This window comes from Poecilia reticulata, chromosome 14 (genome assembly GCF_904066995.2).
Source record: "Poecilia reticulata chromosome 14, P_reticulata-male-v2, whole genome shotgun sequence".
Taxonomy (NCBI): Eukaryota; Metazoa; Chordata; class Actinopteri; order Cyprinodontiformes; family Poeciliidae; genus Poecilia; species Poecilia reticulata.
In genome coordinates this window covers 1,046,393-1,065,135 of record NC_088843.1, presented here as the reverse complement: position 1 = coordinate 1,065,135, position 18,743 = coordinate 1,046,393, and the positions used below count along the sequence as shown (strand labels likewise).

General features: G+C 39.2%; 1 protein-coding gene and 1 long non-coding RNA gene across 11 annotated transcripts in view; one reads left to right on the top strand and one right to left on the bottom strand.

Annotated features, from left to right (window-relative positions):
- Positions 1-18,743, bottom strand: part of LOC145554811 (uncharacterized) — a 337,275-nt gene that overhangs the window by 235,477 nt on the left and 83,055 nt on the right. The window lies entirely within an intron of this gene.
- tcf7 (transcription factor 7) overlaps positions 1-18,743 on the top strand; it is an 82,299-nt gene that overhangs the window by 1,496 nt on the left and 62,060 nt on the right. For 9 of the 10 annotated variants that reach the window (XM_081615256.1, XM_081615259.1, XM_081615258.1 and 6 more), the window contains exon 3: positions 1,547-1,653. In XM_081615256.1, coding sequence (XP_081471382.1) covers positions 1,547-1,653 — 107 coding nt within the window. Of the gene's footprint in view, positions 1-1,137; positions 1,399-1,546; positions 1,654-18,743 lie in introns of those variants that run through there. The other variant, XM_081615260.1, reaches the window with a different exon arrangement.

Sequence of the window (18,743 nt, the reverse complement as noted above, 5' to 3'; positions counted from 1 at the left end):
TAAAAATCTCCATTTTTATGTGATGAAACGTCAGGAACATAAGTGGGAATAATCTGGTCACTTCTTAAATACAACGGGATTCAAAACTCTTTTCTCATTCATCTGTTTTCCGTCGTTGAAAATAATCGGTGTTAGTCAAAATTTGAATCGAGAAAAATTGGAGCAGGCCAGATTGGTGCACTTCTGGGTTTTAGGTAAGAAACTTGTAATAATTTATCTTTCTAAGCTTTCTTTACTCCACCCTTACATCATAAGTTTTATCCAAGCTTTTATTTTAGTTTCTTAGCCGCTGGAAAAGAGTAGCTTTGCTCACATTAACCCTTTCATCGCCAGCAGACGTGTTTTCCACAAATGAAACGGTTAAAGACGAACTCAGTGTTTCCACACTGGAAGGATTTTTAAGAGAGAGATTGTGAGGAGAGGTTGGACATTTAGTCAGCGCGGTTCAGGCTGCGCTGCACTCGAATAGCTTTGGAAAGATTAACTCTTGATTTGAAAAATAAACGTCTGTTTTAATAAATAATTCACAGTTATAGTGCAGTTCAAGCTCTGCTTGTGTTTCTGTGCAGAGACCTTTGTTGTGTTTTGCCTGGTTTGACTTTAACTGACTTCCTACATGCGTAGATTTAATGTTTTGTGTTTTAAAATGTCTTCAGCTCTGTCGCTCAGATCTGTCACTTCTTCTGCAGAGTGGCTCTGTTTCATCTTAGGAAAGCTGTTATTAATGAAATCACCTAATGCTAATCATAGTGTGCGTCTTCCTTTCTAGTATTTGTGAAATTATCCCTGTCACAGTGAGATCTGCTCATGTTTTGGCATTTAGAGGCAATTTTGAAGGAAAATTGCAGCTTTTTCTCAACTTTGGGAACAGAGTGATTAAGTTTTTTTTTGCTTTTGCCACCCAAAAAGAACAGAGTAACTTCCCTCCCTGTGTGCAGCACATTTTGAAAGTGTGTAGTTTTACTTGGCAGCTTTAATTATAGGTTTCCCTCAGCCGTTTCTCTCATTTCAGTCCTTACCAAAAGAAGAAATGTCGTCACGTCGGGGTCGTCTCAGGAAAAGTCTTCATCAAAACCGGATTCTGCGGTTTCAAATGGATCCTTGAGACAAATTGAAACCAGTAGAAATCTGTATTAGCAGAACTGCAATCTGGCCAGAAGTGCTTAGCAGTGACAATTGTGGCTAATTGCTTTGTGTTGCAGTTTCGGTCTGAGCAGGTAAATAACCCAGTTATGTGTGACCCAGAGAGAGAGAGAGAGGCCCCTCGCTTAATAAGGCGGCTGCTGCTGGAAGTGAACGTAGTTCACGCCTCTGGGCTGCAGGTGACGGCTTGCTGCTGTTGTTACATATACATCTAGTCTGCGTTCGTGCAAGGATGCGACATGATGCAACCGCTTGGTAACAGTTTACCTGCTTTGCATGCACGTTTATTCTGGACGTGTTTGTTTCCAGCCGTCAGATTTAGCTTTTGAGAAAGACGATGTAAAGTTGCTTTTGAACCTGTAAACATAATTTTTGTGTTGTTTCTTCTTTCTTTTAACCTCAGTGTCGAAGCAACAAGATGGAGGCATGTACAAGTCGCCGGCGTATCCCGGGTATCCGTTCCTGATGCTGCCGGACCCTTACCTCCCCAACAGCTCGGTTTCTCCATCGGTAAGTCGGCTCGTCCTGTTCTTAGCCCTTCCTGCTGCCTGCTGGGCTCTCATTTTTCTCCTCATTGTGTGTTTTGTCAACCGGAGGCCGTATTTATACCCGGCCTTTCAATCCAGGGCAAGTTTTTCAAATCAGATCTTCAGAATCCGCTTTGAATGCTATAGAAATGACATGGCCGTCTTCTTGTTTTTGGTATTTTCTGCTTCTTTTTACTCAAAAAAAGTCAAAATCTGTTTGTTTTTATAACTTTTAATGCATGTTTTGAAAAACAGACTGTAATTATTACAGAAAACTGTGATGTGACTGTTGCCAATCAATATTTCTGGAACATTTTGAACTCTAATTAGAATTTTGAAAAACTCTTTATGTGTTTTGACTACATACACTGCAAAAACACAAACTCTTACCAAGTAATTTTGATCTAGTTTTTGGAGCAACTATCTTATTACACTTGAAATAAGAGTAAACTAACTTATAATTAACTTTTCAGAAAGAAATAAGTAAGTAATTCCTTAATATTGGCAGATTATTTCAGTTGCAACATGGGGAAAATGCTTTGTTATAAGTGAAATAATTACTTTTTCATCAACATTAATGAATTATTTACTTCTATATTTTTCTGAAAAGTTACTTGTAAGTTAATTTTGTCGTATTTCAAGTGTACTAAGATATTTGGACTAAACTAAAAAAAAACTACGTGGTAAGATTTTGTGTTTTTGCAGTGCAATGGACAAAATAAAATAAATTGAGGCTTATTGTGTTCAGAGGAGGCGGCTGTCGCCTCACAGTGAAATAACGAAATAAAAGGTTTTTATTGTTACTTTGGTGAACTCTGCTGACAGTCGGAGTGCGATCGCTGCTGTTTCTGTGAGGTTTTTCCATCTACACACACACACACACACACACACACACACACACACACACACACACACACACACACACACTCTCAGGTGCGCGAGTGATAAGAGGGTTTTGTCGCGGCCCTAATAACAGCTGAGCTTTAGACGCAGATCTGAGACGTTTTTCGCATCATTTCTCATTTATAAGAATTTGTATTTGTTGCTGTCAGTAAATTCCAGTTAATGATGTTTAAACTGTTGTTGGATTGTTAGTTTTACTGCCAGTAAATCTGTAAATATGATTAAATGGACTGACTGTGTGCAGTTTAGTGATAAAAATCACATTTCTTCATGAGCAGCAGTGTCTTTTTTAAGAGCAGGACCTGAAAACAGTAATACATTTTTTTTATCGCATGTTGTGACAAAACTTGTGAAGAAAAGAGTTTTTCCGTTTTTTCACTGTCTGTAACTCACTTGTTTAGTATTTAAATGGCATTTTTGATCTCCGTTTTATTTATTATTATTATTTAAAATCATCTGGAAGCTTCCTGATAAAACAAGGTGATTTATTTATTTATTAGTTTTTCTTTTACGTGGAAATAAAACGTCCCAGAAATGAATCTAAATGATTATAGGTTTGATCCATGATCACTGTGAACTGAATCACTGCAAAAACACAAAATGCTACCAAGCGTTTTTTTTTTAGTTTCTAGAAAAATGATCTTATTACACTTGAACTAAGATAAAACTAACTTATAAGTAACTTTTCAGTAAGAGCTTGTTTTAAGTAAATTATTCCTTAATGTCGAGGGAAAAGGAGATTATTTAATTTGCCATGTTGTAAGTGAAATAATCTGATTTCCCATCAATATTTACCTGAAACAAGCCAATATATCTTGTTGACAAGTTATTTGTAAGTTAGTTTTGTCTTATTTTAAGTGCAATAAGATATTTGCTCTAGAAACTAAGCAGAATTACGTGGGTAGATTTATTGTTTGTGCAGTGAAACGTTCTTGTCGCTCATTTTTAAAAGTTTTTTTGTTGCCGTTGCTTTAAGCTGCTCATCCGGCAACATGATCAACAGCCTGGTGGCGTCTGATGAAATCGCTTCAGAAAGATGGAGGCAGGGCTGAAATAAAGAGCTCTTCCCTTCCCTCTTTCTCTTTCCGTCCTTTTTCTTTCTGCCGTTCTCTGAACTCTTCCTCTCTCTTTCTTTCTTTCTCTCTTTTTGTCTGTCCTCTTGTTGCTGCCTCCGTATATGTAGGGCGTCGTTTCCGGGCGCCTCTACCTGCCAGCTGAAAGTGGGTGATGAAAGTGTCATGGCGGCTGAAGGTGTCATGGCGGCTGAAGGTGTCATGGCGGCTGAAAGTGTCATGGCGGCTGAAGGTGTCATGGCGGCTGAAAGTGTCATGGCGGCTGAAGGTGTCATGGCGGCTGAAAGTGTCATGGCGGCTGAAGGTGTCATGGCGGCTGAAAGTGTCATGGCGGCTGAAGGTGTCATGGCGGCTGAAAGTGTCATGGCGGCTGATGGTTGTTGGTTTGATGCGATGGATGATGGTCTGCAGGTCTGGGGAACCGACGGGGAAATCACAGGTTGTTTTTGTTTCGGCGAGAGAAGGTGGCGCGTTTCTGACGGAGTGAGTCCGTTTGCTGGGCACCAGAACCAGATCAGAACCAGAACTACATCAGAACCAGAACAGATCCAGATCAGAACCAGATCAGAGGAGAACCATTGAGATTTTTTCTAGCACTTTGAGATTTTTTCTAATGAAAAGTGCGGTACAAATAAAATTTATTATTATTATTATTATTATTAGAACAACATCAGAACCAGAACAGAACCAGTCTTCTTTCTTAGCTTGAACTCTTGCTCTTCTTTTTCTTAATTGGCTGCATTTGTTCAGGAAGCAGGAAATTATTTTAAGTTTCTCTTTATTCTCTCTATCGCAGCAGAATCGTTTTCAAAAACACAAAAATGACTCATTTCTGTCAACGTCATGAAATGATTATTAGGGATTCACTGATTGCAGTTTTCTGTCCGATTATCAATCTTTAAAAATCCCGATCTTATTATTCTGATTTTTACCAATATTGTTTTAGCTTTTTGTCTAAAATTTAGCTAAATCGATCAAGAAAGTCACTGAGTTTAAACAGTGGAAGCAGAAATGTTTACAAAAGCAAAAAAAAATCATAAAAAATATTAATTTCTATCAGTGTAATGTGATTTTCTAATGAATTTTTGCTTGTTTCTATTCAGTGTGGAAGAGTTTGGTTAAAATAAAACTCTTTGGTCGAAGATTGAGACCTTCATTGGCTGCAGCTCTCTTTTTATTTGAGTTTAATCTTCCAGCCATCAGTTACAGCAGCATATCGACGGAAGAAAACCTGTTTCTGAAAACCTGAATCTGAAAACCTGCCTCTGAAAATCTGAATCTGAAAACTTGTTTCTGAAAACCTGTCTCTGAAAACCTGTCTCTGAAAACCTGCCTCTGAAAATCTGAATCTGAAAACCTGTTTCTGAAAACTTGTTTCTGAAAACCTGCCTCTGAAAATCTGAATCTGAAAACCTGTTTCTGAAAACCTGTCTCTGAAAACCTGAATCTCTGAAAACCTGAATCTCTGAAAACCTGAATCTGAAAACCTGCCTCTGAAAATCTGAATCTGAAAACCTGTTTCTGAAAACCTGTCTCTGAAAACCTGTCTCTGAAAACCTGTATCTGAAAACCTGCCTCTGAAAACCTGCCTCTGAAAACCTGTTTCTGAAAACCTGTCTCTGAAAACCTGAATCTCTGAAAACCTGTCTCTGAAAACCTGCCTCTGAAAATCTGTTTCTGAAAACCTGAATCTCTGAAAACCTGAATCTCTGAAAACCTGCCTCTGAAAACCTGCCTCTGAAAATCTGTTTCTGAAAACCTGAATATGAAAACCTGTCTCTGAAAACCTGTCTCTGAAAACTTGTTTCTGAAAACCTGTCTCTGAAAACTTGTCTCTGAAAACTTGTCTCTGAAAACCTGAATCTGAAAACCTGTTTCTGAAAATCTGAATCTGAAAACCTGTTTCTGAAAACCTGAGTGTGTTCCTGTAAAACTGTAAAACTGCTGAGCTCATTGCGAGAGCATCAGCTGAACGACAGAAAGTTCAGCATTAAGTTTATTAGTTGTCTCTGTGATTCCCCTCCGCGCAGCATGTGGGTTTGTTTTCACTGTAAAAACTCCAGTCCAGTTGTTTAAATCTGGGTTTTTTTAGGGGGGCTTTTTGGAGAAAATGAATACAAACAATTCAGTTGGTTCAGTTATTAATCTAAAAATTTAACTAATTTTCTGTTTAGACAGAAAAACATTTTCCTATTGCAAAAGGCAGAGTTGGGTAGTTACATTCACTCAGTTAGATTTGCTTGAGTAACTTGTATTTATGAGTAATTTTATTTTGAAGTATTTCTTCTCCTACTTGAGTAACATTTCTGGATTTTCTACCCACTGAATGAAAAACAAACAAGTTTTAACCAGAAATCCACCAGACAGACTCACACATGCAGTTTTTGCAAAGGTTTATTGAAATAAACAAATTTTAGAACATTTATTTAGTCATTTTGGTCCTTAAAATACCCAAATGTTATATTTTGCTCCGTCTGAAATGACTGATAAACCGATCAGTCACTCAGACTTTTTACCAGATGCTTTTATTGGGCGGCTGCTGCGGCTCGTTTTCCAGTAAAAACACGTTGACGCATTTCTGCTCTGCCTCCTCTGGACGTTTTGCTGTTGTCACATTTATGCAGATATGGGAGGAAATGGCCAGAGAAGATTTGTGGGATTAGCAGATTAGCTTGTTGCCTTTGTGTGCAGCTTTTATCTGGATTGTGTTTTGTGTTTTCATGGCTGCTGCTGAACTTCATTACACCGAGTTGCATCTCAGCGCTCGGCATGTTTGTTGTGTTCATCTGCAAGCCTTAGGCTGCTGTTTGTATCCAGAGTTCATGGTGTGTTTTCTGAGCTAATGTTTGCTGTGTGTGTGTGTGTGTGTGTGTGTGTGAGTTGCAGTGTTTGTGCATAACATTGCGGATTAAACGCAGACAGTTTTCTTTTTAAAGGGAGTCGAACCAAAGCAGAGGAAAGATTTCCTGTAGACATAAAAGTCGTTTTTTCCTCCTTCAGATTCGTGTTTGCTTTGTGCCGTTTTCACCTTTTCTCCCTCTGTTCTCGTCTCTGACGTCTTCGCCATCAGTTCGCCGGTCTTTCGTCATCCTCTCGTCCTCTGAGATAACCTTCAGGCATCTGGGAACTAAAGGGAGAAATGACAAAAGCTCAGAAATGTTTGATTTTCAGGTCTCTGCTTTTTTACTTTCCTGGACTTTAGTGATCAGACGTTATAGATGATTGGATAGAAATCGGAACATCATGAGGAACAGAGAGGAAGATATTTGTGTTTATGCAGATGTTGCACTTTTCCAAAGTTATTCTCTTACTGGAATCATGTAAAGTTTTAAAGGTGTTGCGTGTTTTTGCTTCATATAAAGGCAAATATATCTCCTTTTAGACCAATTTAATGAGTGAAGCTGCATTTCTTACAAAATTAACTCATTTAAAAGCAAAACTTTCTATAAAACTCAGTACAAAAAGTAGATATAAAGAGAGGAAATGAGGAAAAAAAGCAGATGGATGTTTAAAAAGACAAAGCTCTGCAAATGTTTTCTTTAGATGCTTTTTGTTTTTCATATTAAATAAATATCTTTGTACATATGCAGATGACTGCATTGGTTTTACCCAAAATCAGCAGTTTGCATTGATCGATTGCGTCATAGAAATGGTTCACGTTTGTGGGCTGGTTGCCACCAAAGCACTTCGTTATTTCAGACGGATTTCTCTAAAAGCAGCAGCTGAGCTGGTTAATTCAAACTGAACCTTAAACAACATGATGCCAGAAAATCCCATAAATGAGTTTTAAAAAAAAGAGACTTTCTATGAAAACTGCAGCTCTGCGTTTGATGATTATCAATATTTGATTGAAAATTACTGCGAAAACACAAAATCTTTTTGTTTAGTTTTTGGTGCAAACATCTTAGTTCACTTGAAATGAGACAAAAGAGACTTTTCAGCAAGACGTAGGCGCTTGTTTTAGTCTATAATTCCTTCAATTTTGTGAAAAAGTTCTAGTTCTGTTGGTAGATTATTTTGCTTATAACACTGAAAAAAATTTTTTGTTTTAAGTGAAATAATCTGCCAATCAGTTAAAGGAATTATTGACTCATTTAGGGGTAGAAAAGGGAAAAAGAAAACTAAAATCAATGAAATAAACTAGCCAACGATCTAGTTTTTGTTTATTTGTTGTTTGTAGGAAATGGAAACATAAAAATATGCACATTTGCTGTGTTAAAAGAACAAACTTATTCTCAGAAGAACAGAATTTGAGTCACTTTTTTAATTCAATAAATTTGATCAAAGCTGATCAAAGTCTCCAAAATCTCAGGATTGATGCGATTCTCAGTTTAAAAGCTCTTTAATTAAAAGATTAATTATGTGTGTTGTAATTTTACCCTGATGTAAAAATGAAAAGTGAATCACTTCCAGGCCATTGTTGAACTGCAGTTGGGGGCCACACAGACTCAATCCACGGGCCTCCAGTGGCCCCCGGACCACACATTGGACCCCCTGACTTGCTGAAGAGTTACCTGTTGGCTAGTTCTGTCTAATTTGAGCTGTACTAAGATACTTGCTCTCTAATCTAGAATGAAAACACTAGTTTTGTCTCTTTACGTTGCAGGCGTTGATGCTCTTTTGAAGCTTCTCTGTGGGATTTAAAGGTTTTCTACGAACCTTTGAAATCTCTCCGGGGAGATTATTCTGGTCAAAGGGTTAGCGTCTGAACCCTGACCCTAATATCTGATATTTGAGTGTGCAGTTGTTTTATTTGCTGTCAGACAGGCTGTGAAACTCCCTGTGATGTGGAAGCTGTGGTCACACGACGACGTCAGCACGCTCCGGCTTCGGCACGGTGAGCTGGAGGCTTTTACCGCCGGCCCGGCCCGGACGCTGACTGTAAACGCCCTCCCGTTAAAATTTACAGGTTTCCTCGGGATAACAGTAAATGTTTTGATTAAATTACTGTTTGACGGCGCGTTGGGCCGTCAGTGGAATTTACGAGCTTGCTCGGCGCGCGCCGCTCTCGTCTCGTTTGGGGGAATTTCCTGCTCGTTTGACACTTCATTTCACAGACCAAAATTGAAAAATTGACAGGAAGACGTGGCGTGTTTGGGAACGGGAACTTTGAAACATCATTTCTAACAAGTCTGGAGGCTCTGCTGTTTGTTTTGGATGAAATATTAAAGCAGGGGTGTTCAAAGTGTGGCCCGCGGGCCATTTGTGGTGCGTGGACTGAGTTTGTGGGGTCCACAAACTGCAGTCTAAGAATGATACGGCTCATCCAGTGGAAGTGGTTGATGTAGATGGAGACTTTTTATTTTTAAATTAGGGAAACATTATTATTTACTTGAGTAACTTTTTTTTTGAAGAATTTACTTTCAGGACTATTTTTACCAAGCTGTACCTGAGTAATTTCATATGAAGTGTTTCTGCTCTTACTAATTTCTGGATTTTCTACCCAAAAACAAACTGATTTGGAAACATTTTATTTAGTTTTATTTGTTACTTATGAGTTATTGTCATTTTCATCCTTAAAATAACAAAATTTCCACTAAATTTTATGCTTTGATCTGACTGATAATGTAATTTTTAAATATTAAATGATCATTTGATCAGTAACCAACATAATTTTCAAGTACAGCACTAAGTATTTATCTTTTTATAACCGAGTTTTTATAATATTAGAACTTTGCTGCATCCAAGTCAGGTTTTTTATTTACTTAACAATTGAATATACTAAGAGTTTTTAAAGAAAGTTGTTCAATTAAATCCAGATGAATCAGAAAATTAATTTCCTAAAGTGTAAAATCTTATAAAGTTATGGATCTACAACTTATTAATTTGTTTTATTTTTATTTTTTCTTGGAGCTTTTGACTCAACGATTTTGGCGCAAAAAGTTTGTACACCCCTGTTGCCTCACGTTGCCCGAATGTTGCCGCTTCCTGGCTTCCTCTGAATCTGTGAACAGAAATGTCCTTTTTGACGTTTTTTTCCTGCTTTCATTCAGAAATCAGCTGCTGACGACGACGGGCTCCTCGTCTCTTTTCTTCCCCGCTGCGTTTTCCAAAATAACAAAATGAATAAATAAATGCAATCCTGCCAAGATCAAGGGAGCGCCGTGTGTGTGTGTGTGTGTGTGTGTGTGTGTGTGTGTGTGTGTGTGTGTGTGTGTGTGTAGAAGTCGAGGATCTCTCCACTTCCTTGTTTCATTGTACTACGGTGTTGACAGGGGGGTTGCTCAGCCTTCCTCTAGTCCTTCGGTAAACAATGGCAGCAATGCAGGCTGAGGCCTCGCTAATCCACCCCACTTCAGGGAGCGCAGACCCGGGGGCCGGGATGAGCGGCGCGGGGGCCGGGATGAGCGGCGCGGACCCCCCCTGGCCTCTGACCGGCTCTGATAAGAACACAAATACTCGGATTTAAGAGGCAGAAAAGAAAAGAGGCTTTCAGTGGAAGGCAGCAATTCTTTTTTCTATAAATTTCTCCAAACATTTTTCATGTTAAAGTTCCAGAAACGTGGTCAGTTTTCAATAGGGATGTCCAAAGTGAGGCCCGGGGGCCATTTACGGCCCTCTGAAGGATTTTGTGCGGCCCCCTCGGTTCCACAATGGAGTAAATCTGGTGCACAAGTTGCTGCAGTTGGACCATTTCTCATCTTTTAGGGGAAGATTTTTTATTTGTATCTATTTTTTATAGACAAATCAATGTTTCTGCTTTCATCTTTGCTTTTGGAGACACTAAAACCACAGACATCGACTTTCACTCAGACACACATCATCTACAACTGTCTGAAAACAAAACTGTTCAAAACCTTTTTTATGTTTTCCACAATTCACAAAAATCTGACTGATTTTAATCAAACTTTACATTTTTAGTTTAAAGGTGTTCATGTTGTGACGGCTTCCTGAAGGCGGAGTCTCAGAGCAGGAGCTTCTTAAAGAGACAGAGACCCTTTTTGATAAAAGTAGCATTTTTATGACATCTGACGGTAAAAGATAATTACTGGATTGTTCTGTAAAATGATAAAATGATGCTATATAACTGGAAAACACGAAATGCTGCACCTTTAAGATAACGTTTGTGGCTCAGAAGCGCCTTAAACGTAGTGATTGTTTGGACACGGCTGGTTTTCAACATGGTGTCGGATTTAAATGATCTATTTTAATGAAACATGTAAGACGTTACAGTTACATTAATGTGTAAATCTGATGTCCTGTTTGATTTTATCAGCAAATTATAAATGTTTAAAATCTTTTGAGCTGCGTTAAAGCAGGAGAGGATCTTAAATGTAAGTTTTTAGTTGTTTTTAATAAACTTATACACAAATAAAAAGCAGTAAAGTGTATTTACACGTTTCAAGGAGTGGGTAGAAGACTCTATTTAATCTAAATAAATAATATTTGACAGCCTCATTAAATCGCAACAATAACATGGATAATAACAGCCGTAATTATTGCTCATATTGATATGCATTGTCTTAAATGATGATTTTATTTTTGGATGTTGTTTAATTTAAATGATGCCACATTGAGCTTTAAAAGGAAGAGCCATATTTAAGTCACGTCTTTAATCCCAAACGATAAATATGTCATGAAATTCTCGATATGCATCAATCAGCCGGTTAGAGATCCGGCCAATTTTCCCTTAAACGTCTCTGATCTTTGATCGGCAGATAAGAAACTGAAAAATCTGACTAATTCCCTGTTCCTTAAATGCATCTAGAGTAAAAACGTAGATATTTTTGCTCTAGAAACACGTCATCCAGCAGCATGTGTTACTACAAGCCTGGTAAATGTTAGGCAAACTATCATCTTTAGATTTACTTTCTTTGTTTTCTGTTGGTCCTCAGAAATAAAAAATCTGAATTTTTAGGCCGGGCCTGAAATAAAGTGGAAACTGGTGCCGATTAAAAATATTTAGACTCATCAACCAAATGTTATCCTGCAGAAGATGAAAATGATTTTGAATGAAGGCCGATAAATAGACTTTTAAGGGGAAGAGTTGTTGAGGGAGGCGAAGAGGAGGGTGAGGAAGATTAAAATACAAATGGCCATAAGAGCCTCTTCGCCGCCCGGCTGCAGCTTTGAAGCTGTGAAGGCACCTGAAGAGAAACGGTTCAGAAGACGCTTTCAAGAGGCGGAAATGTTTAAAAGAAGAAGAAATAAACCCCTCAGATGGCCCCGAGGTGTTTATACCTGTAATTATTCATCCACTTATTTCTTTCCGGTGGAAATGGTGCCGCAGTAAAAGACAGGTGTGTGCAGAGGAAGCGTGGCTGGTTTGATTATTATGAACTCTGTCTCAGACGTCTTAATAAAACAGCCGTTTAGCTCAGGTGTTTTCACCTTTCTGAGCTTCTGACGAGAATATTAAACTGCAACAACCTTACAGCAACTACAGATTTATATGAATGCATATATATAATACTATATATGTCTTCAGTTCTGCTTTAAAAGAAACACATGATGTGCAGATTGAATAAAATGAGTTGGGATATTTTCCTAATGGAAAAATAAAGCAAAATTTAAACTCCTTATATGCTTCATTAAACGTGAGGAGGAGTTCATTTCCCACCTTTTTGTCAAACGCAGATTAAACCGAATACTTTTTTAAATGGATAACCAAAGTAAAAAGCAGGTCAGAAATAATTCTGAGTAAATATTAGGCAAAGCTGCAATGAAAACGGAGGAAGTCATGAATTTATAGCTGTTTTTATACAGTATTTTACAAAGCTAGGCACAAACATAGGCAGCTAAATCCTATATCTGCATTAATTTCATTTAATCTTTCTTTAACCAGGACATAACATCGTAGAGTATCCTCAGCTGAAACTCAAATACAGATTTTATTGTAATTACTATTTTTTAGGTCTCAGATCGCATCTGTAAGGTGTGAAGGTCATTTAATGGAGTAGGAAACAAGTGACGGGTTGAAAGTTGAGTCTCTCTCTCTCTGTTTTGTTTCATGAGCCTCTCTATGATTTTGAGAGAGTGTGAAATTGACAATAAATGAGAGAGAAAGTGGGCCCATTAATCATGGGTTTCCTATTTGAGCGTTCACGTTCTGAGCAGCACGGAAACAGAGAGAAACCGAAACAAAGGAAACTCGACGAGAGGTCAGTAGTTTCAAACAGCAACTCTGTGTCTGGGCCTCCCGCTCTGAGCAGTCTTTGTGGGCGCTCAGAGAGTGTGTGTGTGTGTGTGTGTGTGTGTGTGTGTGTGTGTGTGTGTGTGTGTGTGTGTGTGTGTGTGTGTGTGTGTGTGTGTGTGTGTGTGTGTGTGTGTGTGTGTGTGTGTGTGTGTTCAGGATGTTGCACCCAGGTGAGTCACTAGTCCATGGAGTGAAACTTTGCAAAGTTTCTCTGTAGTTTTCTGTTGACAGAGTGAGCTGTCCAGATGTGTGTGTTCTCAGCTCGTAGTTAATCAGTCACAGCAGCGACTCTGTTGATCACAGGTGGATTTAAGAAAAAAAAAAATTTAATCTGATTTTCTGTTGTACTGCAGCGATGATGTGGTGATTACTTTAAAGCAGGAAAGATATGAAGACATGAAAATGGGAGTTTTTGAACAATTATTCTCCCATGTGGGTTCCTACTACTTCTAAAAACACTTTAAAAACAAGGTAGATAATGGAGTGCAAGCCCCGTTACCTAGCAACCAAAACGGAACTCCAGCCCCGTTACCTAGCAACTCAAACAGAACTCCAGTCCCATCACCTAGCAACCCAAACAGAACTCCAGCCCCGTCTCCTAGCAACCAAAACGGAACTCCAGCCCCGTCACCTAGCAACCCAAACAGAACTCCAGCCCCGTCACCTAGCAACCCAAACGGAACTCCAGCCCCGTCTCCTAGCAACCAAAACGGAACTCCAGCCCCGTCACCTAGCAACCCAAACAGAACTCCAGCCCCGTCTCCTAGCAACCAAAACAAAACTCCAGCCCCGTCTCCTAGCAACCCAAACGGAACTCCAGCCTCGTTTCCTAGCAACCCAAACAGAACTCCAGCCCCTTCACCTAGCAACCCAAACAGAACTCCAGTCCCATCACCTAGCAACCCAAACAGAACTCCAGCCCCGTCTCCTAGCAACCAAAACGGAACTCCAGCCCCGTCACCTAGCAACCCAAACAGAACTCCAGCCCCGTCACCTAGCAACCCAAACGGAACTCCAGCCCCGTCACCTAGCAACCCAAACAGAACTCCAGCCCCGTCTCCTAGCAACCAAAACAAAACTCCAGCCCCGTCTCCTAGCAACCAAAACGGAACTCCAGCCTCGTCACCTAGCAACCCAAACAGAACTCCAGCCACGTTTCCTAGCGACCAAAACGGCAGTGACGGCAGTTTGGGTTGCCGTCACCTAGCAACCCAAACTGAGTTCCACCATGTTTGGTTAGCTTGTTTTCCTGCTGTACAATGGCTGCTGTGTTTAGCTGATGGCTTACCATCCAGAAACTACTTGCTGCATTCCTGTTGGTTGTGCAGGAGGCTCCACTTATGCTCTTCAAAGATGGATCTGTTTGCAGTCATTTTCACGTGCAAAGGCAAACATTCTAGGTACGTACGCAGACCGATTAAGTAAAGAAATAAACGCCGCTTGGTTTTATGCCCTAAAAAAGCACAGGGAAGCGGCCATTTTGGGTCCACGGGCAAATTTTGGCCAGTTTTCATGTTTTCACACTTTAACAATCTCATTCTTGGGATTTTGGCTTTTTTATTTTCTCTTGTAATCTTATCATATAATCATCTCTTTCCCTATAATGGTCTTTCATCGGCGCGCCTCATCAGTCAAAAGGAATCAGACTCATACAGCTAGCGTAGCTGTTTGTCTCCCAGTCACTGTTTTCAGCATCTCAGCAGCAGCATAAATGTTTTAACCAATGTTGGCGGAAAACTCTTGTGAATCCAGTTTTAAAGTGTAAGGTTGAATAAACACCTGCAGCACAGAAGGACTTACTGACGGCACAGAAACCTGGGTACCACTGGAAGCACTGTGTGTTTTGGTCGATGACATCAGAGGCTGAAGAATCCGTTTGGTATTAAGGAAACATTTTGACAAAGATACTGAAGTAAATCTTCTTCCTCAAAGGATTTTAAATAATAACATCCAAATAAAGACAGAAAAAACACTTTTTAGAATCAACCTTGTGTTTTTAGGAGCTCAGATTTTATCTTACAGTTCAGTTTTTGCGTCTAAACATAGACGATTTCGATGGAGTTTGCAGAAAAACAGCAGGTGATGGTTGTTTTTGTGGTTGATCAAGTGATTTTCAGGTGATCTTACTCTTCACTAACTTTCTGTGTGGGAGGATTTTTTTAAAGAAACCAGTTGAGCTGTGGGAATTAGAGTCTTTTTTCATTTCCTCCTTCATTACTGTCAATAATCACAAAGTTTCTCTAAGCAGTCGCACTGCTTCATCTTTGTTCTTTCCTCAAAATTCACGTTTTCTTGAACTCAGATTTTTTTCTTATAGATTAGAAGGGAATCTGCATGTATGAATAAAAGAAGGAATAAGCAGTAAATCAATTAAACCGACTCAATCATTTCCATTTGCATGATTTATCTTTTTTTTCTACCAAAAACTGGACGATAAAAGTCTTCAGTCTGGTGTTTTAAGCTAAATGAAATGTGAGAATGTGTTCTTGCATTATTATTATTCTATCATTTCCATTTTGTTCTTGGAAAATGGTCTCAAAACAACATTATCGTTTATCACAATAACTTCTGGGACAATTTATCGTCCAGCACAGGCCTGGCAAAATAACCAATTCTCCAAAATCATCTTTATAAATGACAATATGAGAGAATTTTCCAGTAATATAAAACGAGAGCAAATTCTCAAAGATCGATAAACTTTAAATCCTAATTAACATTTAACACTGGAAATGTTTTAAATATCCAAAATAAATAAACAAAACAACAAATAAAGTTAGTAATGAAGTCTCTGTAAACAAAATGTTTTTAAAAAATGGCAAGTTGAGACCAAAACACCAAACTGAAAACTTTTATCACCCAATTCTGAGGATTATTCATCATGTGATTAACTGGTTTGCTGCTCATCGTGTGTGAAAGAAGCCGTTGTGCTGTTGTAGTTTCCAAACATGTCCGATTGTTGTTTTCTGGCGTTCCCTCAGGTTTCCTTGGCTCACGGCGGGACGCTGCAGCTCCTCAGCCTTTGTTTGGGCGGCTCTCTGTTCAGTCAGTGTGATCACCATATGTGAACATAAAGGACAATTTGCCTTATGTTCTTCCCCTTTGATCTCCTGTGAGGAAGATTTACGACCCGCTTGGAGGAGTGACTTTCTCCATCCACAAACCGGCTGGTTAAGCTTCACTGAGCTGATTAATGCTGTAAAAGAGATATAAACAGTTAAATATAACTGTTTTTTATTCCCTTTTGTAATACGCCTGCTGCGATAAAAGGACACATTCTTAAAAATCAATAAACTTTAAATTCTAACTCTGGAACTGGAAGATAATTTAAATAAACAAGACAACAGTATTATTGTTTATCGTGATAAATTATAGGACAGTTTATCTCCCAGCAGAATAATGGCTGTTTAAACTTGATCAGATTAAAGGTTGTTCTTAAAAAAATAAATGCCAGATTATGCCACTGTCCAGGCTTTTTGGACAAAAAAAGGTATTACGCTCTATCATTGGCGTTTTGATATTTATTCTTGATTTCTAATCTAGAATCACATTGAAATTGTCCAGAATTGAAGTTGCACACATGAAGTTGTGGTTGTTTTTTTGTTTTGCTGTGCTTCTCATCACCAAAGTACATGTTTTAATTGAGCAGCCTAATAGTAAATATGGGAGTTGCTGGATTGTGTGGACTCTTCTTATTGATTTGAGCACTGACTCATAAAAAGTCACCCCAGATATTCGACTGAAACCACTTCTGAACAAACCCCCACAGCTACTGCGTTGATGTCAGCAGCTGATAATGCCCCATAATGACTCTTCCTCCCCCAGACCTCAGCCTCTGCCGCTGACCTTTATTATCATTTTAATATGCACTTTATTAAAATAGTCATCATAAAAATAGTCAACCAGAAGCAGAGTGAAACCCCATGGTCCTCCGCCCAGTCCGTGCCCGTGGTTCTGCCCAGACCAGCTGGAGCCTCCACAGCCGCATGGAGCTGCACACATGGCTGCGATCTGAAGCGCACACACATGATGCGATGGAAAGACCAACACCTTCATGTTCTATTTATGTAAACTTGCTTAAATACACCATACTGATACTTACATGATGCGCATGCTTTCACTTCCTCCTTGCTCTTTATTTACCCTGATGTACTGACATGCTGACGGACAAAGTGGTGACGTGTTGAGAATGAAAACACTGTCCTATCGCAAGTAAGGTGCTCCTAATCAGACATTCTGCAGGTTTCTGGAGACTCTTCCAACAATTTTCATCCATATATATATATATATATATATATATATATATATATATATATATATATATATATATATATATATATATATATATATAGACATGCAGGAGCGTGGTCAAGATCCTAAAAAGCTGCTCGCTAACGCAGACTAGCATTGGTTTTAGCTGTCCAGCTGCCAACATAACAGCTAAATCTTAAATGTACGTCTGCTATATAAAAGAAAAACAGACTCAGTGCTTTGTTACTAATGGTTAACACTAGATAACTATGTCAGGAAAAAGTTTGAATCACAAAGGTGCTAGCTTGACTATGAAAACCGTAACACGTGGATGTGTCGTGGAATTCAGTGTGTTTCGGTTCAGTTACAAAATAAAGAGAAAGGCGACCTGAACACCAACTCTGACAGATCATCAGTGTTTATATTAGGCAACCAACCGCCGCTGTGTTCGCTGAGCTAATAGCAGCTGCTCTACTGCTGCTATTAGCTCAGCTATTATTAGGTTATTAGCTAATCTATTAATGTGAAAAACAAACATCGAGCCTGAAAACATAAAACTGTAACGGACTGAATGTCCTGCTGTGTGGGAAATGTTTGAGTGTTTTTTTTTTTTTTTTTTTGGTGTTGAATCCTGATGCATAAAGTGGCGTTGTTGTCAGTTGCTATGGCAACGAGTCAGCATATAGCGTAGCTGATGCAGAGAGCGATAAAAAAAAAGAAGAATACGAATGATCTTGAGTTGTTTTATTGTCTCTTTTTCACGAAATACCAGAACAAACTGAAAAAGTCCATGGCGTTTCGTCTGTTCTGAAAGTGTGACGCATGTTTTAAAAGGTTTGACAGCAGCTGGTTCTGCTTAAATTCAATCAATGCTATTGACTTCACCTGTTAATAATCTGTGAAGGTTGACATCAGTTCCTGTCGCCATCAATAGCAGGCTTTGATGCTTTTTCCGCCTCTTTGCGAACGTCTTGTTTCACTTTAGTGGTGAGAAATTTGCAGGTAGGAGAACAGGTAAATGGTGAAAAGTAGAAAGGGACAATGGTTTGCGTAAGTGCTGCATCTGTTTCTGTAATATTTAAGAGCAAAGAGAGGAATTCCCTCGTCAACAGGTTTCCTCGTAAGGAGCTCATTCATGCGTCAAATTGATTTCCTACCTTTGTTCAGACGGTTTAGTCATGCATGCTGAGGTTCTCATCCCTGTGTTTTGTGATCACTGGAAGCTTTTCCTCTGGTTTTCAGGAGAACGAGCCCTGCGGCCATAAAGACAGGCAGCACTGACGTACAAACACAGCGAGCACGCGATGGGGGCATGTTTTTCCAATCAGCACTTTATGATGGAGTGAGAAGGCTGGTTTCAAATTGTTGTTTGATTTCGGAGACGTTTGGAAACAAGACGAGGATGTGCGAAATGAAAACAAAGCCAAACGATTTTGGCTTTAATGATCACAAAGTTGATGTCATTGACAGATTGGTGTGTAACAGGAAGCCGTGCAGCTCATAATGCATCTTTTTATTCAGTGTTTTCGGTGTGTGAGAAGCTCTTGTGGTAAATCAGCTTGTGTGAACGTTTTCAAACAAGGCCAAACAAAAACTAGAGCAACTCTGATATGCAGTGCACTGTGGTCGGCGTGAGTGTGTGTGAGAGTGTGTGTGTGGGTGTGCGTGACGGCGTAGGTGTTGCTCATAGTACAGGACGTCTATGTGGGAAAC